The sequence below is a fragment of the Lithobates pipiens genome, unplaced genomic scaffold, assembly GCF_037356315.1.
Source record: "Lithobates pipiens isolate NorthernLeopardFrog02 unplaced genomic scaffold, aLitPip1_a1.2 Scaffold_16, whole genome shotgun sequence".
Classification (NCBI taxonomy): Eukaryota; Metazoa; Chordata; class Amphibia; order Anura; family Ranidae; genus Lithobates; species Lithobates pipiens.
In genome coordinates this window covers 417525182-417550095 of record NW_027507748.1, presented here as the reverse complement: position 1 = coordinate 417550095, position 24914 = coordinate 417525182, and the positions used below count along the sequence as shown (strand labels likewise).

The 24914-nt window shown below is 38.5% G+C and overlaps 1 protein-coding gene across 1 annotated transcript in view; it reads left to right on the top strand.

The window, feature by feature from the left end:
• LOC143983138 (zona pellucida-like domain-containing protein 1) overlaps positions 1-24914 on the top strand; it is a 72440-nt gene that overhangs the window by 33414 nt on the left and 14112 nt on the right. The window contains exons 5-10 of the mRNA XM_077482466.1: positions 2489-2561; positions 8573-8670; positions 11852-11932; positions 13673-13844; positions 17414-17528; positions 22117-22140. Of these exons, the coding sequence (XP_077338592.1) occupies positions 2489-2561; positions 8573-8670; positions 11852-11932; positions 13673-13844; positions 17414-17528; positions 22117-22140 (563 nt within the window). The remainder of the gene's footprint in view (positions 1-2488; positions 2562-8572; positions 8671-11851; positions 11933-13672; positions 13845-17413; positions 17529-22116; positions 22141-24914) is intronic.

Below are 24914 nucleotides of genomic sequence, written 5' to 3'. Positions count from 1 at the left end.
ATTTTAGCACCTCAAGAAATGAGATAGGCAGTCGTAAACTAAAAGCTGCGTAAATTGCAGAAAACGTACCTTAGTTTGTAGATGTGACAACTTTTGCGCAAACCAATAAATATACAATTATTGACTTTTTTTTTACCAAAGACATGTGGCTGAATACATTTTGGCCTAAATGTATGACTAAAATTGAGTTTATTGGATTTTTCTAATAACAAAAAGTAGAAAATATCATTTTTTTTCAAAATTTGCGGTCTTTTTACGTTTATATCGCAAAAAATAAAAATCGCAGAGGCAATCAAATACCATCAAAAGAAAGCTCTATTTGTGGGAAGAAAAGGACGCAAATTTTGTTTGGGTACAACATTGCATGACCGCGCAATTACCAGTTAAAGCAGCGCAGTGCCAAAGTGTAAAAAGACCTCTGGTCATTTACCAGCAAAATGGTCCGGTCTGAAAGTGGTTAAATTAGTTATTAATTATAAAGATCAAGTAAGTTGATGCTGTCTTGCCCTTATCGTATGTATGGTCAAAAGTGGCACATATATGCAGTCACACTTTTATAACATGCAGTTACATTTATGAGTTACATCCAATAAGGGGGCATAGGGTCTGAAATTAGATCTGTATACAGTATGTACACAGTCCAATTTGTTCATATTAGAATCAAAAATGCACAATTCGCCTACTTTATCAAGATGTCAATAGGCATATCAATAGGCATAACACTGTAATTAGATCCAGCCAAATACTACAAGATATTTCATATCAATTTCGTAACTATGCGCTGTTTACCACAAAATCCAATGTTTTATGTCAAATTTGTTGTATTAAGAGTAGTTTAAATTGTACTGCAGGCAAACAGAAAACTTGTTAAGTAATTGCTTAGATTTTTTTACCACCTCCATCATATGAGAACAGATGACACACCTATGCTACCTCTCTCTGCTTCCAGCCTGCTCATTGGATAGTAAATCTGTATCACCAGCACCTTCCAATGAGCTGATACAGGAAGCTGTAAGTTTGAATCAGGACTACTAATGTGGAAGTCTTGTCTTTTCATTGTGGCAGGGATGTATATTGCAAGAAAGGCTGATATAAATTGCAAATCTTTAACCCTGCATTTAGCTGTTTGCCTTTAGTTCCGCTTAAAATGTTGTGCAATTCAGTAAGGATTTTAGAGACTTTATACAGGGGGACACATCTCTGAATTATATTCCAGCATCCTTTAATAATTTTCAAAGAAAATACAATATTCTTTATAAAACACCCACCTAGTACAGAGTTTTATGTACTTCCCAAACCATCATTTTATTTTTTATTTTTTACATAGGTAGTAGGCTTAGGCTGTGTAGATATATTTAACAACATGTAGAGATTTAATAACATTTTTAACCTGGATTAGTAATCTAGACTGTGCATATTGTACATATATTATTCATAGGAGGTTTCAGAGAAACCTATAAGCCCTTGTACACACGGTTGGACATTCCAGCGGAAAATGTCAGATCGGACCGTGTTGTCAGATAATACGACTGTGTGTGGGCTCCATCGGACTGTTTCCGTTCAGAATATCCGACGGACACAGTTTTAGAGCTGGGCTTTAAAACTTTCCGACAACATGATCCGATCGGATTTTGTCCGATTGTGTGTAGAGAATTCAGATCGGACAAAGTGCCACGCATGCTCAAATTCCTAGACCAAAGCTATTGGCTACTAGCCTGAACGTAGTCCTGTCCTAACGAAATAACGTCGTCACGTTACTTACGATCGGATTTTCCGACAACTTTGTCCAACCGTGTGTATGCAACCCAAGTTTCGGACAAAATCCGTCGGACAAAATCTGACTGATTTTGTTGTCGGAATGTCTGACCTTGTGTACAAGGGCTTAGAGGTAGGTCATGTTTTTGAAGGTGTTTTGTTATCTGTTATAATACCTTAAAATTACTTCCAGTGGTAGACACTGACAAATGGACCCCATCAATGATTAAACAGATGACTGCAGTTGGGGACTGGGGATGAGCTCAGACCAAACAGTGGCTTTTCACACGTTTGCATGGATGACTAACATTTAGGGTGTTTGGCATGGATGAATGTGACAGCTTCGGACTGTTAAAGGTTTCTAAGGAAGCAGAGGCTGCTTGCACCCAGAGTATTCCTGAATAAATTCCCTGGCAAAATTAGGCTCCACAGTACCAGAAATCATGCTTACCTCACTTATACCCCAACTCATTTTTATAGAGCAAACTTCCCCAATGCAGGTTTAGTGTTTCAGTAATGTAAAACCAAATCTTCTCCCTTTCCTCATGAAAATACACATTATTCTGTCTTTGAATACATATTACTATTATACAATCAGTAAATACATACCTGCATACATATATTTTTCTATGAAATCAATAGTGAATACTGTATACAAATTCTCGTTTCCTGAATTTTTTCAAGCATTTTAAAATGTTTGTTACATGCCAAACATATTTATTTTTAATTTTAGGGCTGGGAATAATATAGCTATGACTACTAATAACGGTAGCTTCATCAGTACACTCTATGTTCGGTTGTTTTCGGTAAGTCATTTAATTTAACTAGATTCATTTGTATTCCATACCCTAGTGTATTTATTTGTATATTTAAAGATGAGTTCATCTCCATGACTCCAGACCCATATTCAGCTATTTCAACATCTATAGATAACACCAAAGATAAAAAAAAGTCCTTTATTTAAAAAAAAAAGTCACATGATGTATATCCAGTGTCTGTCACATCACTAAGTGATGTAGATCCAGCATCAGTCAAGGTGAGTGATACCTGATGACCATCCAATACTACAATCAGCTGCCACAATGCAAAGGTGCCATCTAATGATAATTGTACAACTTGCATGAAATTGAGAGGGAATGTACAAGTGTGAATGCTGTATGTCAATCAGGCAGTTTGGCAGTCCCGTTTCCAGGCATATTGGATTTAATCTGTGGCACTTGTCCAGAAACGTAACAGATATTGATATAGTTGAGATATCACATGCTGTGGAGGGTGGGGTGCAGAGATTCTCAAACACAGCAAGTAAGTGATGAAGGCAATATTGTGGTTTCAAGGTCTTGTAGAAAAAGTTGTCCCTGCAGGAACCAATTACTTTTCTTTCAGTACAACGAGGTTGAAGTTCTGCAGGCGATGTTATAGAAGTGGTTGTAAGGATGTGTCTTAATTGGGGCCAAGATGTTCTGTCCCATATGCCAAATCTAAGGTCGTGAAGGCCATAAGAAAATTGGGAGTTGTCCAAAATAGGGGGGCAAGGCTCTGGGATTATGGAAGGACCACAACACACATAAGGTCTTTACAGTATACTGGAATTATATATTATATTCTAGAGTGCCCCATACTGTGTGCGATACAAATTTATTGGCAAAAGGTTGCCACTTCTGTGGGTAATTGGTAAAAATGTAGGGATTGTATAGTAATTATAGCATTTCACATTTATTATACAAAACCGAGATAAAGGGAGAGAAGACCAGGCCAGAAGTTCTCACCTACTGGAGTTAACTAATGTAATATAGTTCAGGGGGAATAGTTGAGAAAGATCCACATAGATTTGTATACCTAGATATTTGGGGGAAATATGCTGCTACTTGAAGGACAAAGATGATATATGGATGTGTCTACAAGGGATGGGAAGTATATGTTTAAGCATTCAGATCTATGTTGGTATACTATAAAATTACTAAAATTGCCAAATGTCTGAAAATCGTTTTGCCCATAAACAGATCTAAGGAGTGGAGACTTCAGTAATAGAAAATTCAGTAATAGTAGGCATCTGCAAAGAGTGTGAGTTTGTATTCCACAGAAGCAAGCATAATGTCACTTAAAGATGGATTCTGGTGTAATGCATTGGCAAAATGTTCCATTTGATGTATTTTAGGAGGGGAAAAGGGGCAACCTTATCACACCCAATTAGCTACTTGAAAACTAGGGGAGAATGAGACATTTTATTTACCCAAGCAAATGGGGTAGTATATAAGGTCATAATTTTAGATATAAAGTGGTCTCCCAAATCAGAATGGATCAAGGTTTGTGACAGATAATCCAAGACTACTCGATCAAAGATATCTTCAGCATCAATTGATAGTAAGCAAAGAGGAAGATTCTGCCTTCAGGCATAATATAATAGGTTAGTGGTCTTTTTAGAGTTATCGTCTGCTTCTCTATGCAATACAAAGCCTAATTAGTGTTTGTGTTTCTAAGTAGTTAGTAAAGGTTGCAGTTAGTGGGTTATTCATTTGGAGTATAATTTAATCCATTTAGTAACAAGGCATGTAGCTTCTGGGATCTGTGTCATCTTTTCCTGACTTCAGAATCACAGAGACATGTGCCTCCTAAAGCTTGACAGGGAAAATGGACTATGCCATTGACCAATGACACAGACTATGTCATTGACCAAATTGTCATTTAAATGCCAAAATAGGGAACGACCCCCAATGTGAGGCTATAGAAAACTAGACAATGGTCAGACCAAATCTTTGGGCCAATTCAAATTCTGAGCTGTGTATCTAGTAGGTGTTGAGATACAAAAAAATATAGATTCTACTATGTGAATTGTGAGCTGTGGAGAAATAAGTGAAATCATTGTTGGTAGGGTGGAGGGTACTCCATAGGTCAAACTTCAGGTAGGATATTTTACATTTAAGTTTACTATCTGTAAGTTTCCTGGATGTTTTACTTTTGGAAGTGTCATAACAAGGATTCATAGGGAAGTCAAAGTCACCACCCAGAACTATCTGACCATCCACAAAAGACTCTCGAAGAATAAGGTATTGCAGACAGTATTTGGAAGGTATTAGGTAAGTAAAATGTATAGACTGTGGTAAAGTTTTAAAAAGATGTATTGATCAAAGGGATAACATTTTTCTGTGACTTGTGCATATAGAGATTTATGAATGGAAGCAGAAACACCTTTGGTTTTGCCCTTGGGGATTATGGAACAGTGCCAGACCTACTATTTTCCTATGCATTATCTTATGTAAGAAGTACAGTATCTGTGATTGGTAAGGTAAAGCACCAGATATTAAAAGAGTATACGGATAAAGGAGCCAAGAAGAGAGGGAGAAAGGAGAGTATGAGAAATGAAAAACAGCTAGAAAGCCTAAGATATGTATACAGACTAAGAAATAGACTAGAAAGCCCCCAGCAGTAGATAGCTAGAGGGGTGCATTTAGCAAAATATATATCAAAGGTGTGTGGCCTATCATGGGGGCATAAAGGCCTATAAACCATGTAAGTGATATATTACCATGGACTATTTCAGCTCTAAATGCTATGCTACCCAGTGATAAAAATGATGCAGCATTAAATAGACACATATCTAATGACCACATGAAAGACAATTTGTGGGACAAAGTGAGCGAGCACACTGTGTACTCACGCTCTACAATTACTTCCCAAAATGCAGTGTTATCTATAAACAGTTTGAACAAATGGCATAGCAAAATTAAACAATTAAATCACTCTGTGATCATATAGGATACATAATGTAAACTTTAATGACACTGATGTCTGCAACAAAAACAGAATTATATTAGTTCTTGCAAAGATTATATACATAACAGTAATAAAGTGAACAAGATATCCATTAGATAACTCTGGACAGATCTATCCAACAACAGATGCCAAGTGTTGGAGAGGGTGCGGGCAGAGGGGTACCCCTCTCCACATATGATGGCTGTGTCCCCTGATCAAGGGCTTCTGGCAGGAAATTGCCCCTTGGGTAGAAAGGTTATCTCCTGGAACAATTGAACTAACGCCCCTAAACTTCTTATTCCACGGGACAATGACATCAGTTAGAACATACAAGGTTAGTATAAGACCATATTTGTTAAAAGCGGCAAAACTATTAATACCCAGATTATAGAGACAGACCACATGACCAACTTTGAGAGAATGGAAGAAAGAAGTGGATAGGATAATGTAGGCTGAAAGATGGATACACATAGTTAAAAATAGAAAGGAGGAATTTAGGGGAAAATTGAGAAAATGTGAGCTCTATTCAATAGAGATTGAATAATATGATTTCTTGGGGGTGACGGAGAGGATGGGATGAGGTGTGTGGAGGTGGCAATGGGAAAGGAAGAGAGGACTACCCCTTTTTCTTTTTTTTGGGGGGGGGGGGGAGATATGGTGAATAAGATGTTGGAAATGCTATATAATGTGGAACAGATTTTTTTTAAACTAATAAAATTTGATAATAAGAGATAACTCTGGACAGGTGAGGGATCTTTAAGAGAATATATAGACCCTGCCCCCCATTAGGAATAGTTGAAGCTGTTGATTGTATATGTCATGTGATGTTTCAGCATAGAGTTCTACAGTGCAAAGAGTGAGTAACGTGATCCAGCATATCACAGTTGTAAACCAAATAAAACAGTTAAATGCTGAGTAAGGGGTGACAGGTTCCAAGTGCATGAAATGATAAGGAACAATGACAGTGTTAGGTATAGTAGTGGTAGTAGGAGGCACACTCAAACATATGTAGAGAGACTCCAGAATGCAATCTGCTCAAAAGATTAAAGAGGAAGAGCTGGGTGGTATATAGACATAGCAGTTTTTTTCCTGGAGCCACGAGTTCCCATCTGAAATGTGTGTCCCTACCAGTATTTCATTTGAGGTCCCCATAAGAGATCTAAAATGGTTTTGGGTATCTACATAGCTGTCTTCCTTGACATATCAAAAAGTAACTGTATGGGAGTGTATTTGAAATTAATTTCATTACATAACTGAGGGTGCTTTCATGATGGCCTTCTTAACCTAAAAATAATGTACATGGCAAAATACATGTCCTTTATCCTATCTAGATCTGTGGGGCTTTTTTTCAATGGAGTTCAATGGAGTTCACTGTTGAGCATTTGCAGATTTCAGAGTTAGCAGATCATCCTGTGAACTCAAGTCAATGCACTTGTCCATACTGAACAGCACTGCCTTTCCTCACTCCTCTATGGGGATGTAAAACACAAAAGGGGCAAGGAGCCACCAGAGCTGGCCTTAAATGGATTGAATTTTGGCCAGTTCAGCGGGAACCAACTAAATTTTAATCCATGTATGAGTACTGTGGCTGTACAGAAGTTGATCTAGCAATCAACTTTTGTACAACTGCCCTGTAGGATTTTCTTCACTCGATCAGTGCTGCAGACTATAGCCTGCAATGCATAATGTATTTTTATGGTAGGAAGGTCTCCCCAATGTCAGAATACAATAGTTCAGTTCCCACATTCACCCCAAATGTGTGGATTTGGGAATCGGGAAAGTTTTTTTTGTTAAGCCTGCTGGTTAAACAAAAATAACAGACTCATCTATGGGCTGCTTAAGACTGTCCGTTGGTCAACAATTGATATCACAATAATTGGAAAGCGTTCACCGTTTAAATTGGCTGGAAAAGCACAATATTGTGTACCATGACAAACAGGCTTACACAATTGCTTTTATATATTAGAGATGAGGATGTTTGTATCTCCAAAATAATTTGCAATAAATAAGGGTTTCTTTTTAAAAGGAGCACATTTTTTTTTCTAATTGCAAAGATTTCTCTCTGTTCAGAAGTAGAAATCATTGCCACTATGTAAAAGAAACATACAGTATATTTACATATACAGTGATATATATTTATACATACAGTAATATTCCTACTTGCTGGGGTACACAATACTGTGTTTTCCCAGCCAATTTAAGAGATGAACACCTTCCATTAATGTTATATCATTTGTTGATCCACTGACCAAGAGACACCTCTTTTGTGTTTTCCAGTGCTTTCACCCTTTTGGGGAATGATCTGGTGGCTGCCCAGGAATAAAATCTTAGATGATTTTATCCAAAAGTGGAATTTACTTGCTCCCCCTGCTATGTAGGGGTGTTTTGGTAGATTTTTCTATAAAGTTGGAGTAAGTACAATAGCCAGGTGTTCCAAGTTGCCCATGCTTTGGGTGGAAAAGTACAAGGTTATTATTGACCCTTTCACAAAATGCACAATAGACAATAAAAAATACCCACAATAATGAATTCAAATTAAAGATATTGTAAAATTCACACACAATGTTGCATTCAATGTTAATCAGCTTAGTAAATAAAACAATCCTTGACCCCCAATAGTTCATTTGACATTTTCACAAATCTAATTTTGTTAAAAAAGATTTGTCCATTACCTGGGGAGTGCTATGGTGGGACTTGTAGTTCTAATGGTTTGGTGGCACGGCTGGTTCCTTTCCCTAACCCCCCCCCCCCCACCCCTTATTTTAATATTTTTCTATTTTGGTTATGTTGCCGTATTTTTGATGTTTACTTATTGTTTTTTTCTGATCTCTATAGTGTCGCAGTCACTGATTTGCATTCAATAAATGTACTGGTTTGTTATGTTGACCTTTACATGTACATATACCATGGTCGTTATATTGCTGTTGAGATGTCTGTACTATCCCTGTGTTCTTTAAAAATAAACCATTGAAAAAAAAAAGATTTGTAACAACTGCCTGAGATGGTTGTTAATATCTAATCTCTCAAAAGAAAAGTTGAATATTCATTGTCATACACTTTTTTTTAGGATCCAACTTATAGTAGACCTCTTTTTATCCCACAAACTGGAATCAAGTTAAACCGTACAGTATATGTTGAAGTAGGAGCAACCAACTTGACTGACAAGTAAGATCCTACAAATACTACAGCATATTTTTATTGAAACAGAATAAACAAAGGTACCAGAAATAGAGGCAAAAACTAAAGCTATGATGATTGGAAAATTGATTATTCTTAGTGGACCAAATATATGTGTTATTTAGAGATACAACAACTAGTCCACACCAGATAGAAGAAATTCAGGTTGCTCAAGATGTGGTTCTTAATCTAAATGAATAACTGATTATAGAAATATGAATGCTCAATGCATGCTGTTTAAAGAAAAGTGTCTTGCCTTTTCTCCAGGATTAGTGTGAATTTTTAGACATAGGTGTTGTCCATTCAACAACAAACATTTCATTACATTATTTGGGCCCCAGAATTTTCTTAAAGTAAGACCTTATAAAAATAAATGGCAATCTGCTATGAAGCAAAACAACTGTATGTAAAGACTCTGGTGAAAGTTGTCTGTTGTTCCCCAACAGATGACTTGTAATGTCTCATGCACACTGGTTTATTGTAAATGCTGTTTCTCCTGAGTCCTGACGTGAAATGAAATCTGAGTTAATAACGCACCTACAGTAAGTCGCAGTTTTCCAAATGTGTTTAGGTGTATTTAGATGCGTTCAGATGTGTTTGGCGTTTGGACATTTAATTATTTTTTCCATTGACCAGAATTGTAATTTTTTTTCTGGCCATTGAAATAAATGAACACTTAGCACTTAGGAAACCTGTTATGATGCATTTACTGTAGGTGCTTTTGGCTTTTTTTTTTTATACGCTAAAACTGCTCTCCTGAAAAAACAATTTGACTGCCTCTTAATGCTGCTGCTCCTAAACTCCTCCAAAAGCCTATGTGTGCATGGACACGTAGGCTTTTATTAATGTGGAGTTCAGGGGCTTAATCAAAAAATTACCCAAAGAACCAAAAACGTCAGTTTAGGAGCAGCAGTGCACATGAACCCTAAATGTTATAGTTGTGTTGCTCAAATCTATATATTATGATATTCAATATTTTCCTGAAATGATTTAGTAAATGAGAGTTCTTGGACCATGTGGTAAATAGTATTAAAGTCCAAACAAAAAAAAAAATCTATCTAGTTACATAAAGAAATATTATTATGAGAGCTCTAACATATTACTAAATACAAACAATGAGAGAGAAAGGACATACGACAAACATTTATATATAGTGTAAGTGAAAAGGATATATTGCATAATTACCATGCTACTGCACACGAGGGCCCCATTCTGGTGACTGCTCTACCAGAGATTTCTCTTCCCTCCCATCTAGTCTGTGTATATCATTATAGGTCGGTGCCTCATTGGTTGGCATGGAGTGGCTAGATTAGTGGGCCTCCCTATTCCTTTTTAAGATTGGCTAATCTTCAATCCCTATACTTTGCATAAGTCACCCCCCTTTAATGCAAATCCTTAGCACAAACTATTTTGAGCGGGAAACTTGCAAGAGCATGACATTTTCAGGGAATTCAAGTATTCATGACGGGCTGGCAACCTTCATTGCATATCTAAACAAGGGATCATTTGACATGAATATTTGTAGAACAAAGTGGTTTGGGTCCCATTGTTTAGATGTTTATAACAAGCTCAGGCACCAAATAATTTGTGAAAATCCTTCTCACATACATTAGTAATTAGAATATGGCCTCCTGGCAACTTAACCTATCCCCACTTGCATAACAAGGTCTTTTGGGAAGCTATTACAGTAATACAACTCTAAATGAAATATATTCATAATTAAAATATTACTTACAGCTGTTAACCACTTGCTGACCTCCTTCTGCATATATACTGTGGCAAGGCAGCTCGGCTGCGCAAACCCACATACCTGTATGTCGGTGTCAGTGCATGAGATAGTGTGGGCATGCACCGCTGCACACCGGGGGAGCGCATACGTGGGGCCACCAGCAATCGCAGTACAGAGAGGCAGAATGGGAATCTACCTATGTAAACAATGCTGATCCCCGTTCTGACAGAGGGCAACTCTGAGATCAGCTTTTCCTAGTAATGAGGAACAGCTACATCTGTGTTGTGCCAGTGAGCCCATCCCCCACACAGTTAGAACATACCCAGGGAAAACAGTTAACCCCTTGATCGCCACCTAGTGTTAACCCCTTTCCTGCGAGTGTCATTTATACAATGATTACTGCATTTTTTTTAGCACTAATCACTGTATTGGTCTCACTGGTCCCCAAAAAGTGGCACTTAGAATCATATTTGTCCACTGTAATGTTGCAGTTCCACTAAAAATCGCAGATTGTTACCATTACCAGTAAAAACAATTTAAAAAAAAGTCCCTGAATATATTCCCTATTTTGTAGATGCTATAACTTGCACAAACTAATATACTTTTATTGAGATTTTTTTTTTACCAAAAATATGTAGCAGAATACATGTTGGCCTAAACTCATGAAGAAGTAAGATTTTTTTCCATTTTTTTGCTGTATAGCAGAAAGTAAAAAAAAAAAAAAAAAAAATTTCCAAAATTGACGCTTTTTTTTGTTTATAGCGTAAAAAAACCCCCACAGAGGTGATCATATACCACCAAAAGAAAACTCTATTTGTGTAGTTAAAGTGGGGGATGGGGAAATTGTCCAATCCTGGATAAGATAACCCTGAAGGTAAGAGAGGGGTAAGATAGTCCCACCAATCAGGATGGCCTATGAGAGATGGGTCTTTATTAGTCCTAAACAGAGATGGAGGGAAGAAGAACCAACCCAAGGGGCCCTCATACAAAACCACTGGTAAATATCATGACATCTCCTAGCACTTATCTGTATACATACTTGTCCTATGTGTTGTCTGTCTTGCTGTTTGTAGAATAATGTTTTGAGTATTATACTCTATATTCTTTAATGTAATCCATGATGCTTTTACCCTTTTTCTGTACAATATATACAGTAGATTGCTGTGTATTCGTTAAGACCTCCTTACTATTTTTCAATACTTTTTTTTATTGTGTTAACGCTTTCACTCATGGTGAAAGAACGCTCAATAACCCAAATCATATTTGAGAGATATTAAATCTCAAAATAATATAATAATACCTAAAGAAAACATGAATATGTTGGCAGGCAGAATTAAATGTGACAAATGTATATTTGAAAAGATGTCCTGCTTATGATTTTGATTTAGCAATGCTAATTAGAGAATTATTCACATGTAAAATGGATGCCTTTTCCTGCAGATTCAATGTGTTACTGGATAGATGCTATGCTTCAACCTCCCCATACCCAACCAATTCAACCTCCTATGACCTTTTTGTAGGGTAGGTTATCAAATAAATATTTTTTTACATGTCATTGTAAATAAAATTAATGTTTATATATTTATGGAATCATAGGTTTATAGCGTTACACATATTGCTGCAGGTAACAGACTTTCCAACTTTGTTTATTTACTATCATCATTCTCCACAATGAGTTTAAGGTGATTTTTTTCATATTTTCTTTTTAACCTGATTGGATTCTGAAAACAAGATGATTATTCCATGTTTACAGTATTAACATTTTATGGCACATTTATGAAATGAAAAAATGTGAAATACCTTGTTTTTTTTCACACCATAATGACAGTTTTGCGGGTTAGCTTTAAAAAGAAAAGGAAAGCAAATCAATGAATTTAAACAAATGTATTTTATTTAAAATTTTGAATGAGGTGCTCAGAGCTATAGGAATAGGCAATTTTGTTTGGGTGCAACGTCGCACGACCACGCAATTGTCAGTTCAAGCGACGCAGTCCCGTATAGCAAAAAGTGCTCTGGTAAGGGAGAGGGTAAATTGTTCCGGGGCTAAAGTGGTTAAATTAGAAGCTGATTGGCTACCATGCACAGCCACACCAGATTTTGCACTCCCCAGTTTTAGTAAATTAATCTCATAGTGTTAGTATATTGGTAGCTGTGGCAGGAAAAGCAATGAAGCTGAACAGGATGTGATTTAGATCAGTTAGAAAACTATACTTTGTTAGCTCTTTGTGCAATAAATGCATTACCATTTTTTTTGTTGATTTGAGGTCAGTAGCCACTTTTAGCATGCTCCATAACAACACATTTATTTATTTATTTTTACTGTAAGGCCTCCCTTTAAAAAAAAGAGGAGGCTTTTGTTTCAGGGGTAGTATATTTAGATTTGCATTCAATTGGGGGGTTTCTTGTTTTTTTTTTATTTTATTTCATGTTGCTAGGGCCTTTTCCTATTTACTTGTCTCTGACTCATTTAGGATAAACTTGAGTTTAGGGGTGGTATTGTGTGGAGTTTTCATTTTTAAGTTCATTTTAAAAGTCTTTAAAAGGTACTCAAAGTAGAGCATTAACTTGTTATTTACCATCTGTTTTTGGGCCTGCAGTTTATTCACTGGGAGTCACTGCATTGTTTAAAGGAAAAATAAAACTAATTATAACAGCCACGTGCAACAAAAAAATCTTATATCACTCACTTTCAATGTACAACCCTATCCCCATAGATAAAATAAAATGTAGGCATAAACCAGTTGGGACTTTTATCCCTGATCAAGGCTGGCTTGCGGCTGGACAATTTTAAACAGCTGTTTCCTCTGAAGTCTCTTAAATATTTTTTAAGCGGATCCCCATACCTTTGATATTTGTCTCTAAAAAGTTTGGGCCTAAAATTGTCATTTAAAATTGTCCTACTTCTGGCTAATTCTACACTGCTGTATCCTCTGTGGTCTTTACATTCTTGTAGTAAAACCCTTATCCATTCTCTTTGCCTCCAGTAACTTTGGGCATACAATGGCTACTTAAAATAGTACCTCTGCTTGCTAATTGCAATGTCACCTCTGGTCTCTTATTTCTTGTAGTGAAAAACACCCACCTGTACTCTTTGTCAGTAATATCTTCAAACAGTTCTTCCTCATTCTCCCTCATGTTTCCAACTTTTTTTTTTTAGTTTGTAGTAAATTTGCTTTATTTGTAAATCAGTCTGTGACTTGAACAACCTGACATAAAATTAAGTTGTAAAAAAGACTATAATCTTTTTGTCTAATTTTATAGATGCCAAAAGGATCAATATACTTTTATAAAACAAAACGGAGACAGTCAGGTTGCCCAGTTTTACTTTTCAGCCTTCCGATTCCTTGAACAGTATAATCAGGCTGTGTCAACGTTTTATTTGCATTGTATTACCAGACTTTGTGAAGTGTCTGCATGTTCATCCTTTAAGCAAGTAAGTACTGCAGACATACCTGAGTGTGATGAGATCACTGTATATCATTGTAAATAAAGACATCCTTTTTATTTTGACCCATATTTTACACTTGAAACAATTAACAATAAGGACTTTAGTACTCATACAATCTACTGTATATGTATATAATATGCACTATGTTTAAATGTCCAGATGATGGTGAGTAAATATGTTTGTCAAACGAAAAGTGATCTTTTAAAGAATTACTGTATTATCCAGAAACAACAAATCAGGTTTGCAACAACTGTACAGTATATTGTGACCAAATATAATTCAAAGACATGTAATTTATGGAAGGAAATTTTGTTACATCTTTATTTCAACAGATAAAACCATAAGTAAAATATCAAATGTAGACTTAAGCGCTTCCCGACCAACAAACATATGTTTATACATCCTTGGGAAGTGGTCATGATCAGGGTTGAGTGGACACCTGGATGTTCGGGTTCAACAGGTTCGGCCAAGCTTCGCAAAAAATTTTGGGTTCGGGACCCGAGCTTGACCCTGAACCCGAACCCCATTGAAGTCAATGGGGACCTGAACTTTTGAGGACTAAAATGGCTCTAAAAAAGTAATGGAAAGGGGCAAAGGGGCTGCACATGGCAGCAAAATGTTGTTAAGAGCATGGCAAGTGCTCTGCAAACAAATGTGGATAGGGAAACACGTACAGATATGCAGGAAACACTGCAAAATATCAGTTTTTGCCCTAAATGGGTGTTTTTAGAATAGCAGAATAGAGCAACAGTATCTAAACGGTGTATCTCACACGTACAGATATGCAGAAAATGCACCAAAAAAATAACTTTGCCCTAAATTATTTTTTGGGGAATAGCAGAATAGAAGAACAGTATCTAAAGTGTGTATCTCACACATACAGATATACAGGAAATACTGAAAAATATATTTTTTCCCTAAATGGGTGTTTTTAGAATAGCAGAAGAGAGCAACAGTATCTAAACGGTGTATCTCACAAGTACAGATATGCAGAAAAAGCACCAAAAAAAATTATTTTGCCCTAAATAAGTTTTTTTGCAATAGCAGAATAGAAGAACAGTATCTAAAGTGTGTATCTCACACGTACAGATATGCAGGAAACACTGCAAAATATCTGTTTTTGCCCTAAATGGGTGTTTTTAGAATAGCAGAATAGAGCAACAGTATCTAAAGGGTGTATGTCACAGTAACATATGCAGTGTTGGTGCACCGAGCTTGCATAAAATGCCCGCAGACACCAACCTAATTAACAGACAGATAAAAGTTATATTTTCTCTGGCACTGGGCTCAGGGCAGTGTAAAAAGATTGTGCACTTCACCCACACAACTAAATCAAGGTAGATTGTTGAGTAATTCGATTTCTGAAGCAGAACTTTTCTGAAGCAAACTTTTCCCTACACTATCTAAAGCAGAGTGACGTGCTGTGCAATGTGCCTCTAGCTTATATAGAGGCTGGGTCACATGCTGCACTGGCCAATCACAGCCATGCCATTAGTAGGCATGGCTGTGGTGGCTTCTAAGAGTTAAATGAATGTTAATTGGCTGCCCTGCAGCTGTTAAAAATGCACCATTACATTACCAAACACCGAACCCGAACATACAGTAAATTGTGCAGATTCGGGTCCAGGACCCAAGAACCCAAAAGCCATGATGCAGATATTATTTTCAGCAGGCGATGCCCTTTCCTGTCAAAGTTATCTGAGCAGCTAAACGGGTGCCTGATCCCTTTTCCAAGCAGGAGAAGTTTCCAGGCTCTCCCATTCCACCGAGGAGCCTGAAACCACTATGAACAGTTGTGCCAGCTAACCATGGAGATGAAGGAGGAACTTCCAATCATCATCATATTTGTTATGTATTAACTCCATAAAAGTTAGCTTTTATATTTAGTAGGAATTTGTAAAATTTGCTGTGTTTTTATCTGCTAATAATGATTTTAGTGTATTGTAAGTGAAAATATTGTTCTGATAAACATTTGCGCAAATATCATTGTGCCCTAAAAATCAGTAGCACCTTATTTTTATTCTACTGGTCATGTGCTTTCAGCAAATATATGGCTGGGGGGATCTTTTACAAACTCTGAAATATGTAAGGGAAAATAAATAAGTAATGGAACAATTGCAAAAATGGTCCAGCCAGCTGAGTTTAAAAGTAGATCACAGGGTCTGGCAGTGAAAGGGTTAAAATGCCCCTATACCTCATGCTTATGCGCAAATACGAATGCACACGTAGGTCATGCACTCATATGGAAAGGGTGATTCCATCATACATATTTTCATGAACATCAGAGTGAAAACAATAATTCTAGCACCAGACCTCCTGTGTAACTCTAAACTGGTAACCTGTAAAGGCTTTTAAAGTGTTGTCTATGGAGAATTCTACAGTAGGTACTATAGTTTGTGACAGTTCCACAGGTGTACACAATTTTAAAGAGTGACAGGTTAGGTGTCTATTTACTTGGCATAACATCATTTTTAAAATTGGATATTATATTGTGTCTGTTAGCACTAAAGTACATTAAAGTAATTTTTTTCCTGAAAATTTGCATTTGATAAACCCCTATGCAAATATTATGTGACATAAAATTGCCACACCCACCATTTTATTCTACAAAAGCTTTGCTTTCAGAAATGATATATTGTTTTGGGGTTGTAATTTTCTAGCAAAAATGTACAGATTTTTACATGTATGGGAGAAATTGGCCTAGTTTTGAAATGGTTAAAACATTGGGAAACATGCAAAACTGTGCATATTGTACTAAGTTAAGATTCATTCATCTTAGTCACATGATATGTTGATTCTTTTAGAAGCATGTTGAGTAATATTCTTCATCAGAGGCATACTGTAGGTTGAGCAAACTCAAAGAGAGATTTATAGCTGAATGCCTACAGAAGATATAAGAGACATGGTAGTGCGGTCCCATGATGGTAGGGTCCCAAGCAGGAAAGGGACATATATAAATGTAGAGATCCCAAGTACAGCTTAAAGATCTTAGATAAGGAGCATAGTGGATCCACTTTAACAATCTAAAACCAGGGAAGGCACAGATCAACTATATTAATATCAATTTCTAAGGACAAACAGTTAAAGCCGCTAAGACATAAAAGCTTTCACTGATTTTCAAAGATGAAATCCCACCGCCATCTGCTCCATACACTGAACAAAAGGATAAAAACAAATATATCATTAATTGAATCTAATTTTTTTTGATAATGCTTATTATAAAATTTTAGGGACCTAATTATACTTGGCATTGCATTACCACTCACTAAAATGTATAGTATTATGCTTTACCACAGTTCACAGCAATGCAACTGCTCTACGACTGGTGCACTGAGGTGAGATTCATTGTGAATAACACTCCACTGTGTTGGGGTACATTGGTAGTCTACTCAGAATAAATGGGCTTCCTTAACACAGTGCACATTAATTAGCCTGCAGTAATGCACTGTTAGGAAAAGGTATGCTTGAATTGGTTCAAGTTGTGTTGCAGTTATGTTTTAACATTAATTAATTCTTATCTTAAGTACTAAGATTGCACAAACATTTCTTTGTAGATCTGTTCAACGCGAAAAAGGAGTGCTAGAGCGGCTTCAAGCGCTTCAGGTTATCCTTCACTTTCTGATCCAGCAACAGTAACTTCACCGGGGATCGTCACCAGTGCTGACACTAGTAAGTACAAATGCACACAACAATAAATATACACTAATTGAAAAGTAACATGGGAGATATTAAAGTGAGCCTTCAAACTACTAAAGTCAAATTGTTTTGTTAAAAATAACAAACATGTTATACTTACCTGCTCTGTTGCAGTGGTTTTGTACAGAACAGCCCAGATCCTCCTCTTTCCGGGTCCTTCTTCGGTGCTCCTGGCCCCTACTTCCTATTGAGTTCCCCTACAGCAAGCAGCTTGCTATGGGGGGGCACAAGAGCCAAGCTGCAGCTCCCTTCCCTGTGTCCATTCAGACAAGGAGCCTCAGCTTGCTTCCTCTATCTGCTCTTTGGCTCACTGGCGTTGATTGACAGCATGGGAAGCCAATGACGCGTCGCTGTTGCCTTAGGCAATGAGGAGGGAGAGTCCCGGACAGCCGAATCTCTTGTGTAACATCGCTGGATTGAAATGGGAATCAGGTAAGTATTGGGGGGGGGGGGGGGGTGAGAGGGGCTGCTGCACACAGAAGGCTTTTTATCTTCATGCATAGAATGCATGAAGATAAAAAAAAAAACTTTCTGACTTTACAACCACTTTAAATAAATGTTATTCTGCCCTGCCTCCTCCCCCATCCCCCCTCTCACAATTGGATATTAATGGTATTTTTTTGTATTTGTACAGCAGCCCTTTCTCATTTCCTGCCTAGGAAGAATGGCAAGTGTTCTCTCCACTCCTGCACATGTGCAGATGTGCTGCAGGGCTTAGAGTCCTGAGTGAGCCCTGTGGCTCATCTGCAAATTCATAGGTTCTGCTTAATATCTAATCATATGTGGATTTCTCCTGCACATGTGCAAAGATGGCAATTGTGAAAGTCCTCAACTTTTCCACCTTTGAGCATCCTTGGGAAATCTCACATGTGCAGATCTGTGCTTGAAGGCCAGGCACAGCCCTTTGGAACATCAACACGCACACCCAAATGGTAGCACCAGTGGAACAAATGGACAGAGGACTGAAGTTCCTTTTTAATCAAAAATACAGCAGTGATGGGCACTGATAGGTGGCACTGATGGGCACTCATAGATGGCACTGATAGGTGGCACTGGAGGGCGTGTATAGGCAACACCGATGGGCACTAATGGGTGGCACTGATAGATTGCACTGATAGGCAGCACTTATCAGAGGTGCTGGCAGGAATCACTGATGGGCACAGAGTGCCATCCCTAATGGGTAGGGAGGAACCCAATGTTCAAGTCGAACGTAAGTTTGACTCGAACATCGGGTGTTCGCCTGTTGGCCGAATAGAGAACAATTTGAGGTGTTTGCTGCAAATTCGAAAAGCCACGGAACAACCTTTAAAAGTCTATGGTAGGAATCAAAAGTGCTAATTTTAAAGGCTTATATGCATGGTATTGTCATAAAAGGTGTTTGGGGACCTGGGTCCTGCCCCAGGGGACATGTATCAATGCAAAAAAAGTTTTTTTCGGGAGCAGTGATTTTAATAATGCTTAAAGTGAAACAATAAAAGTGAAATATTCCTTGAAATTATGTACCTGGGGGATGTCTATAGTATGCCTGTAAAGTGGTGCATGTTTCCCATGTTTCGAACAGTCCGAGAGCAAAATTACATTTCTAAAGGAAAAAAAGTCATTTAAAAGTACTCGCGGGTATAATGAATTGTCGGTCCCGGCAATACACATAAAAGTCATTGAAAAAAATGGCATGGGATTCCCCCACAGGGGAACCCTGAACCAAAATTTTAAAAAAAGCATGGGGGTCCCCCCAAATTCCATACCAGGCCCTTCAGGTCTGGTATGGATTTTAAGGGGAACCCCGTGCCAAAATTGTAAAAATAAATGGTGTGGGCTCCCCCCAAAAATCCATACCAGACCCTTATCCGAGCGCGCAACCTGGCAGGCTGCAGGAAAAGAGGGGGAGGTGAGAGGGCGGCCCCCCCGAACTGTACCATGCCACATGCTCTCAACATGGGGAGGATGCTTTAGGGTACCCCCTAAAACACCTTGTCCCCATGTGTCTGTCTGTGCGAGTGGAGGAAAAGCCGACACACGGCTTTTCATGTTTACACTGTGATCAGCTGTGATTAGACACAGCTTATCATGTGGTAAAGAGCCTCCATCAGAGGCTCTTTGCCCCGATCAGAGATGCGGTGTGTAAAACTGACACACCACACCCCCGATCGCTGCGCTTATCCTGTTTGACGTCATATGACGCCCAGCCAGGATAATGAAACCACTTTCTGGCTGTCATTCTGCTATATGGTGGGCGGGAAGTGGTTAGAGTATCAAAATTTACTTGACAGTTGAATCTATAAATGAAAAGACATACAAAAAAAAAAAACAATCAAAACTTTATTTTATAATTTTACCGTTGCTAGTTTTAAAATAATTGGTGTAATAAAAGTAAAAAAGTACAAATGTTATTCAATAATTTGTCTCATTATGTTGAATCTAAATTTATGTTTGTAGCACAGAGCATACTGATTTAATAAAGAACTAAAACAAATGAATACGGCCTCATATACATAGGTGGTTAACTCCGTCTTTGGAAGTCCAGAAGGCACAAGTTCAGGTGCCTGTCAAAAATGTTCATGCTGGGATTATGCATATGTACATCTGACAAAAAATAACAAAAAACAAAAAAAACAACTTTTAAGTGTATTTAAACCCCTGAAATTTAAAAATGAACACAGCATATCCCTCTATAATGTTTACTAGCCTCAATCCAAAGCACAGATTGCGGTTTCTCTCTGATCTCTCCTCTCTCTACTATCTGCATAACTCACCTCTGACAGTCTAACTCAAGACCATAGAATACCAGGTGATGCCCCCCCCCCCCCAACACACAGAAGGTAATTGACAACCTGTATTGTGGCGGTTCAACTATTATTCTGTATAGAGTGAGGTGTGTCCTTTCCCTCCACTCAGGTCTCAGGTTCCACTGATCTCTCCTCTCTAGTCTGTGCAGTGTGTGACATCAGAACCCCAGCCCCTATCTGGTGGAGCTAAGAAAAATATTTTCATCTGTGTGTTTCAGGAGGCTATGCTGCAGATGGCTGCAGATAAACAGGTACAATTGTATTTAGGAGGATTTGTTTCATCTTTGTGTATCACCTGTGACTGGTCACTTCAGTCGGTATCTGTAAAGGTATACAATGGCCTTAAAAATAAATAGTAAAGAAAATATTTAAACATGAAAAAAGAAAGGTACGTCGTGCCAAAAGTGACATGCTGTACAAAATTTGCTATGACTTGACTACAGCAATGTATATAGACATGTTTGCTGGTACTGTTAACCTGCCAGTGGTTGGTTGGGGTAGTTAAAACATGGATCACCTGCCCGTTGTTACCTTGCCCTGGCTGCTCATGTTATCCACGCCTTATGCCATGTACACACGACTGGACTTTCCGGCAGACTAGGTCTGAAGGGATTAGTCCGGACAATCTGATCGTGTGTGGGTTAGTCCAAGCGTTTAAAAAAAATAAAAAATCTGATGAACCTAGAAATAGAATATGTTTCAAATCTATCTGACAGACTCGATTCCGACGGACTAAAATCGGGAAAGCCGTTCGTCTGTGTGCTGGTCCGACGGACCAAATATGACGCATGGGATACTATTGGCTACTGGCTATTGAACTTCCTTGTTTAGTCCCGTTTGCATCATCACATTCAAAATGAACGGACTTACGAACGGACTTAGTCCATTTGTGTGTGGCCAAGTCCCTTTGTTCAGAAAGTCCGTCGGGAAGACCGTCGGACCTAGTCTGCCAGAAAGTTCGGTCATGTGTATGCGGCATTAGAAATACTTAAAGTGGTCGTGAACCCTTCCATATACCCAGTGAAGTGGCTATTTTCAGTTGATACACAGAGAGAAAACAAATACTCCTACATACGTTGTGCCTGTTTATCTGCAGTCTTCACTTCTCTACATCCGTTCAAAGTGCATCATTTATACAGTTTGTCTGAGCTTTCAGAAAAAGGGGGTAGAGATTTGAAGTTACAATCTGCAGAGCTCAATGAGAAGAGCACTGAGAGCCGATTGGAGGGAAAGGACACATCCCCCATTCACACAGGAACAGAGCTGAGGCTGTCAATCAGGTGGAGGTCCCTCCCCATCACCATTTTTCTCTTGGTGTCAGGAAAACTTGTCAGAAGTGACTCATGCTGGTAGCAAAGGAACAAAGCAGTAGATAGAAATGATACCTAGTGCCTTTAATAAAGACAAGTACACACTATAGAGGGACATGCATATTTTATGTCTGAGGTTTACAACCACTTAATTTTCCCCTTTGACATTATGGTATCATTATATTGCAGCACATACATATTTTTACTAAAATTATAAGCATACAAAATTTCAAATACTTTCATGGCTTCTCAGGTAAGAAATATTTTAGAAAGCAATAAAATGGAATGTTTTTCTCAGTGCAATTATATGTACATAGCGGAGCTTTGATTCAAGATGTTTTCAACAAATTTTCTATAGTAATGTATTTATAGCTAATGAGATATAATACTTTAGTACTATAGTCGAGTCTAAATCATCGATCTTAAATATTGTGACATAACAATAATTTACCATTTTCATCATAGATATACCTACCAGTTCATCCCCTGGTAAGTAGATATTATTTTTTATTGTCAGATAAATGCTATGTTATGTATGTTATAATATTAATATTAAATTGCACAGTACTCAAACAAGAGTAAGTAGATGTGTTATTTAAAAAGAAGAGCATGGGCTAAGTGGAACCAAATGCATATTTACTGTATATGACAAATAGTAAAGCCTTATAAATGTACAGAAAGAAACAGTTGAGCGATAGCCATTGCAGCTGCCTCTACTCTGCAAGGAGCACTTTAGGTCACTTTTTTCATAACTTTTCAACAATGTTTAAAGCTGATCTACAAGTTTATTGCCCCTTTAAATAGTTTGTTTTTGGCCATTCATGGGAATCTTTGTATTCTATGAATGAATACAAAACTTCAGCTGAGAAGCAGATGGATGACATATTACACCCTTATTTAGGGTGTATAAGTATGATGCAAACTCCCCAACCCCCAAATCTTCATTGGAATGTAGGCCGCATCTCCCCCCCCCCCCCCCCAATACCTACAAAAGAACACTTAGTTAATTAAAGACACTCACATCTTTGTTTGGCATATAATTGGCCGCATAACGTTTATTGAAGGAATAATAAATAAACATCATTTTAATCGTTTTTATTAATTCCTAAAACAAACTTGCAAATAATAAATAAAAAACAGCTCAGTCATACAGGACTCGAGCAATACAGAATATCTTATAAACACAAGTCCCTCTTTTTTTTTTCTTTTTTTGTATACCTAAACTTTATTTTTTATTTAAATTTTTTGCCTCATTTTATATATATAGTACACATGCGGGAAGCGGGGTGGCCAAATGCCCATGCTGATGGGCTGAAATTATTAAGCTCTTTCAGTCCATTCCTGTGACAGCAGGTGGGGGTTCATCTCCCCTTCAGCAGCCATCACAGAGATCTCCGAATAAATAAACTACAAGTTCCTTCTGCCACCATGACAGAAGGATTTGTAGCTTGCAATAGAAGAGGAGTATGGTGCTTACCATTCTTGTAGCCCATTGATACTTTCTCCAGCTCTCTAACTGAAAGTCCATGTATTGGGACAGAGAGCTCGTGAAAGCGTCTGCAGGACGCAATGCTTTGCCAGGTGATTTGAAAATATTAGTAAATGCATGGGTTTTTTTCTGCAAATATATGTGTGTTTATTATTCTTTGTAAAAGGTGGACTTTCATTTGCTTACTGGTTCGCAAGTAACATTGTAACAAAGCAGAATCCCTCAGCAGACCAGATATTTCGTTTAGATCCTTTTAATGTTATAGCCCATCCACACGATTAGAAAATCAGACTAAATCAGACTAAAGATCGTCCGTTTTTTTTTTTTTTTTGCATCCTAGTCACATATCGAAAAAAGAGAGGTTAGTAAAGTAATGAAAATTGTAGTATGACAGAATAAAAAAAAATCGGAAGAGAAGTCACGTGTTGTAGTGTATTTCTGTTGTATTTTCAGATGACAACCGTACTGATTAACCACTTGCCGACCGCCGCACGACGATATACGTCGACAGAATGGCACGGGCAGGCATATGGGCGTACCTGTACGTCCCTGCCTTCCCGCGGGTGGGGGGCCCGATCGGGCCCTCCCTGGTGCCAGCGGCGGTCGGTATCCGTGCAGGAGCGACCCGGGATGAGGGGGTGGCCATTCATTCATGGCCACCCCCTCGCGATCGCTCCTGACGAATGGAAGTGAAGCATTGCATCACTTCCTCTCCTGTAATGTAAACACAGGCAGAGGAAGTGATGTAATCTTTCCTCCGTGTCTATATTTTTCGTTCCGGCACCGAGGAGAGAGGATCGATGAGTTGCACCAACATGACACTACACAGTAGAACATGCCAGGCACACTCACACCCCCCCTTCACCCCCCGATCACCCCCCCAATTACCCCTGCCCCCCCAGTCACAGTGACACCAATTGCATTTTTTATTTTTTTTGCATTGGTGTCATTTGTGACTGTAATAACTGTTAGGGCAGTTACGGTTAGCCCCCTTTAGCTCTAATGTACCCCACTAACCCCCCCAATAAAGGTTTAACCCCGTGATCACCCCCCGTCGCCAGTGTCACTAAGGCTGGGTTCACATTGCAGCGGTTTATGAGAACGGATGTGATTCGCACCGCACTGCAGTGCAAATCACATCCGATCTCTGTGCGATTCGAGTTCAGCCATACAGATAGTATGGCTGAATTCGCGCCGCACCCGCCGCAAATTCGCAAGGGACCCTTTTTTTGGTCCGCAGCAGAATCGGATCGCATGGGTGTTCACACCATGCGATCCGAGTTTGCAGATCGCACTGCGATATGCAAACTGATCTGGGGGTGTCATTAACATTTCACTGACACTCCCAGCAGTTCGCATAGGGCAGTGTGAACTGCCGCCGGGAGGCATGCGATGCGGGAACCCGCCGCGGATTCGTGGCGTTCCCGCATCGCTTTCAGTGTGAACCCAGCCTAATAAGCGATCGTTTTTCTGATCGCTGTATTAGTGTCACAGGTGACGCTAGTTAGGCAGGTAGGTATTTAGGTTCGCCGCAGCTTTTTATAGCGCCAGGGACCCCCATATACTACCGCATAAAGCCCAGTGATTGCCCCCTAGTTAACCCTTTCACCAGTGATCACCATATAACTGTTACAGGTGACGCTGGCTGGTTAGTTATTTTTTTATAGTTTCAGGGCACCCGCCATTTATTACCTAATAAAGGTTTAACCCCCTGATTACCCGGCGGGTGTCATTTGTGACTGTAATAACTGTTAGGGCAGTTAGGGTTAGCCCC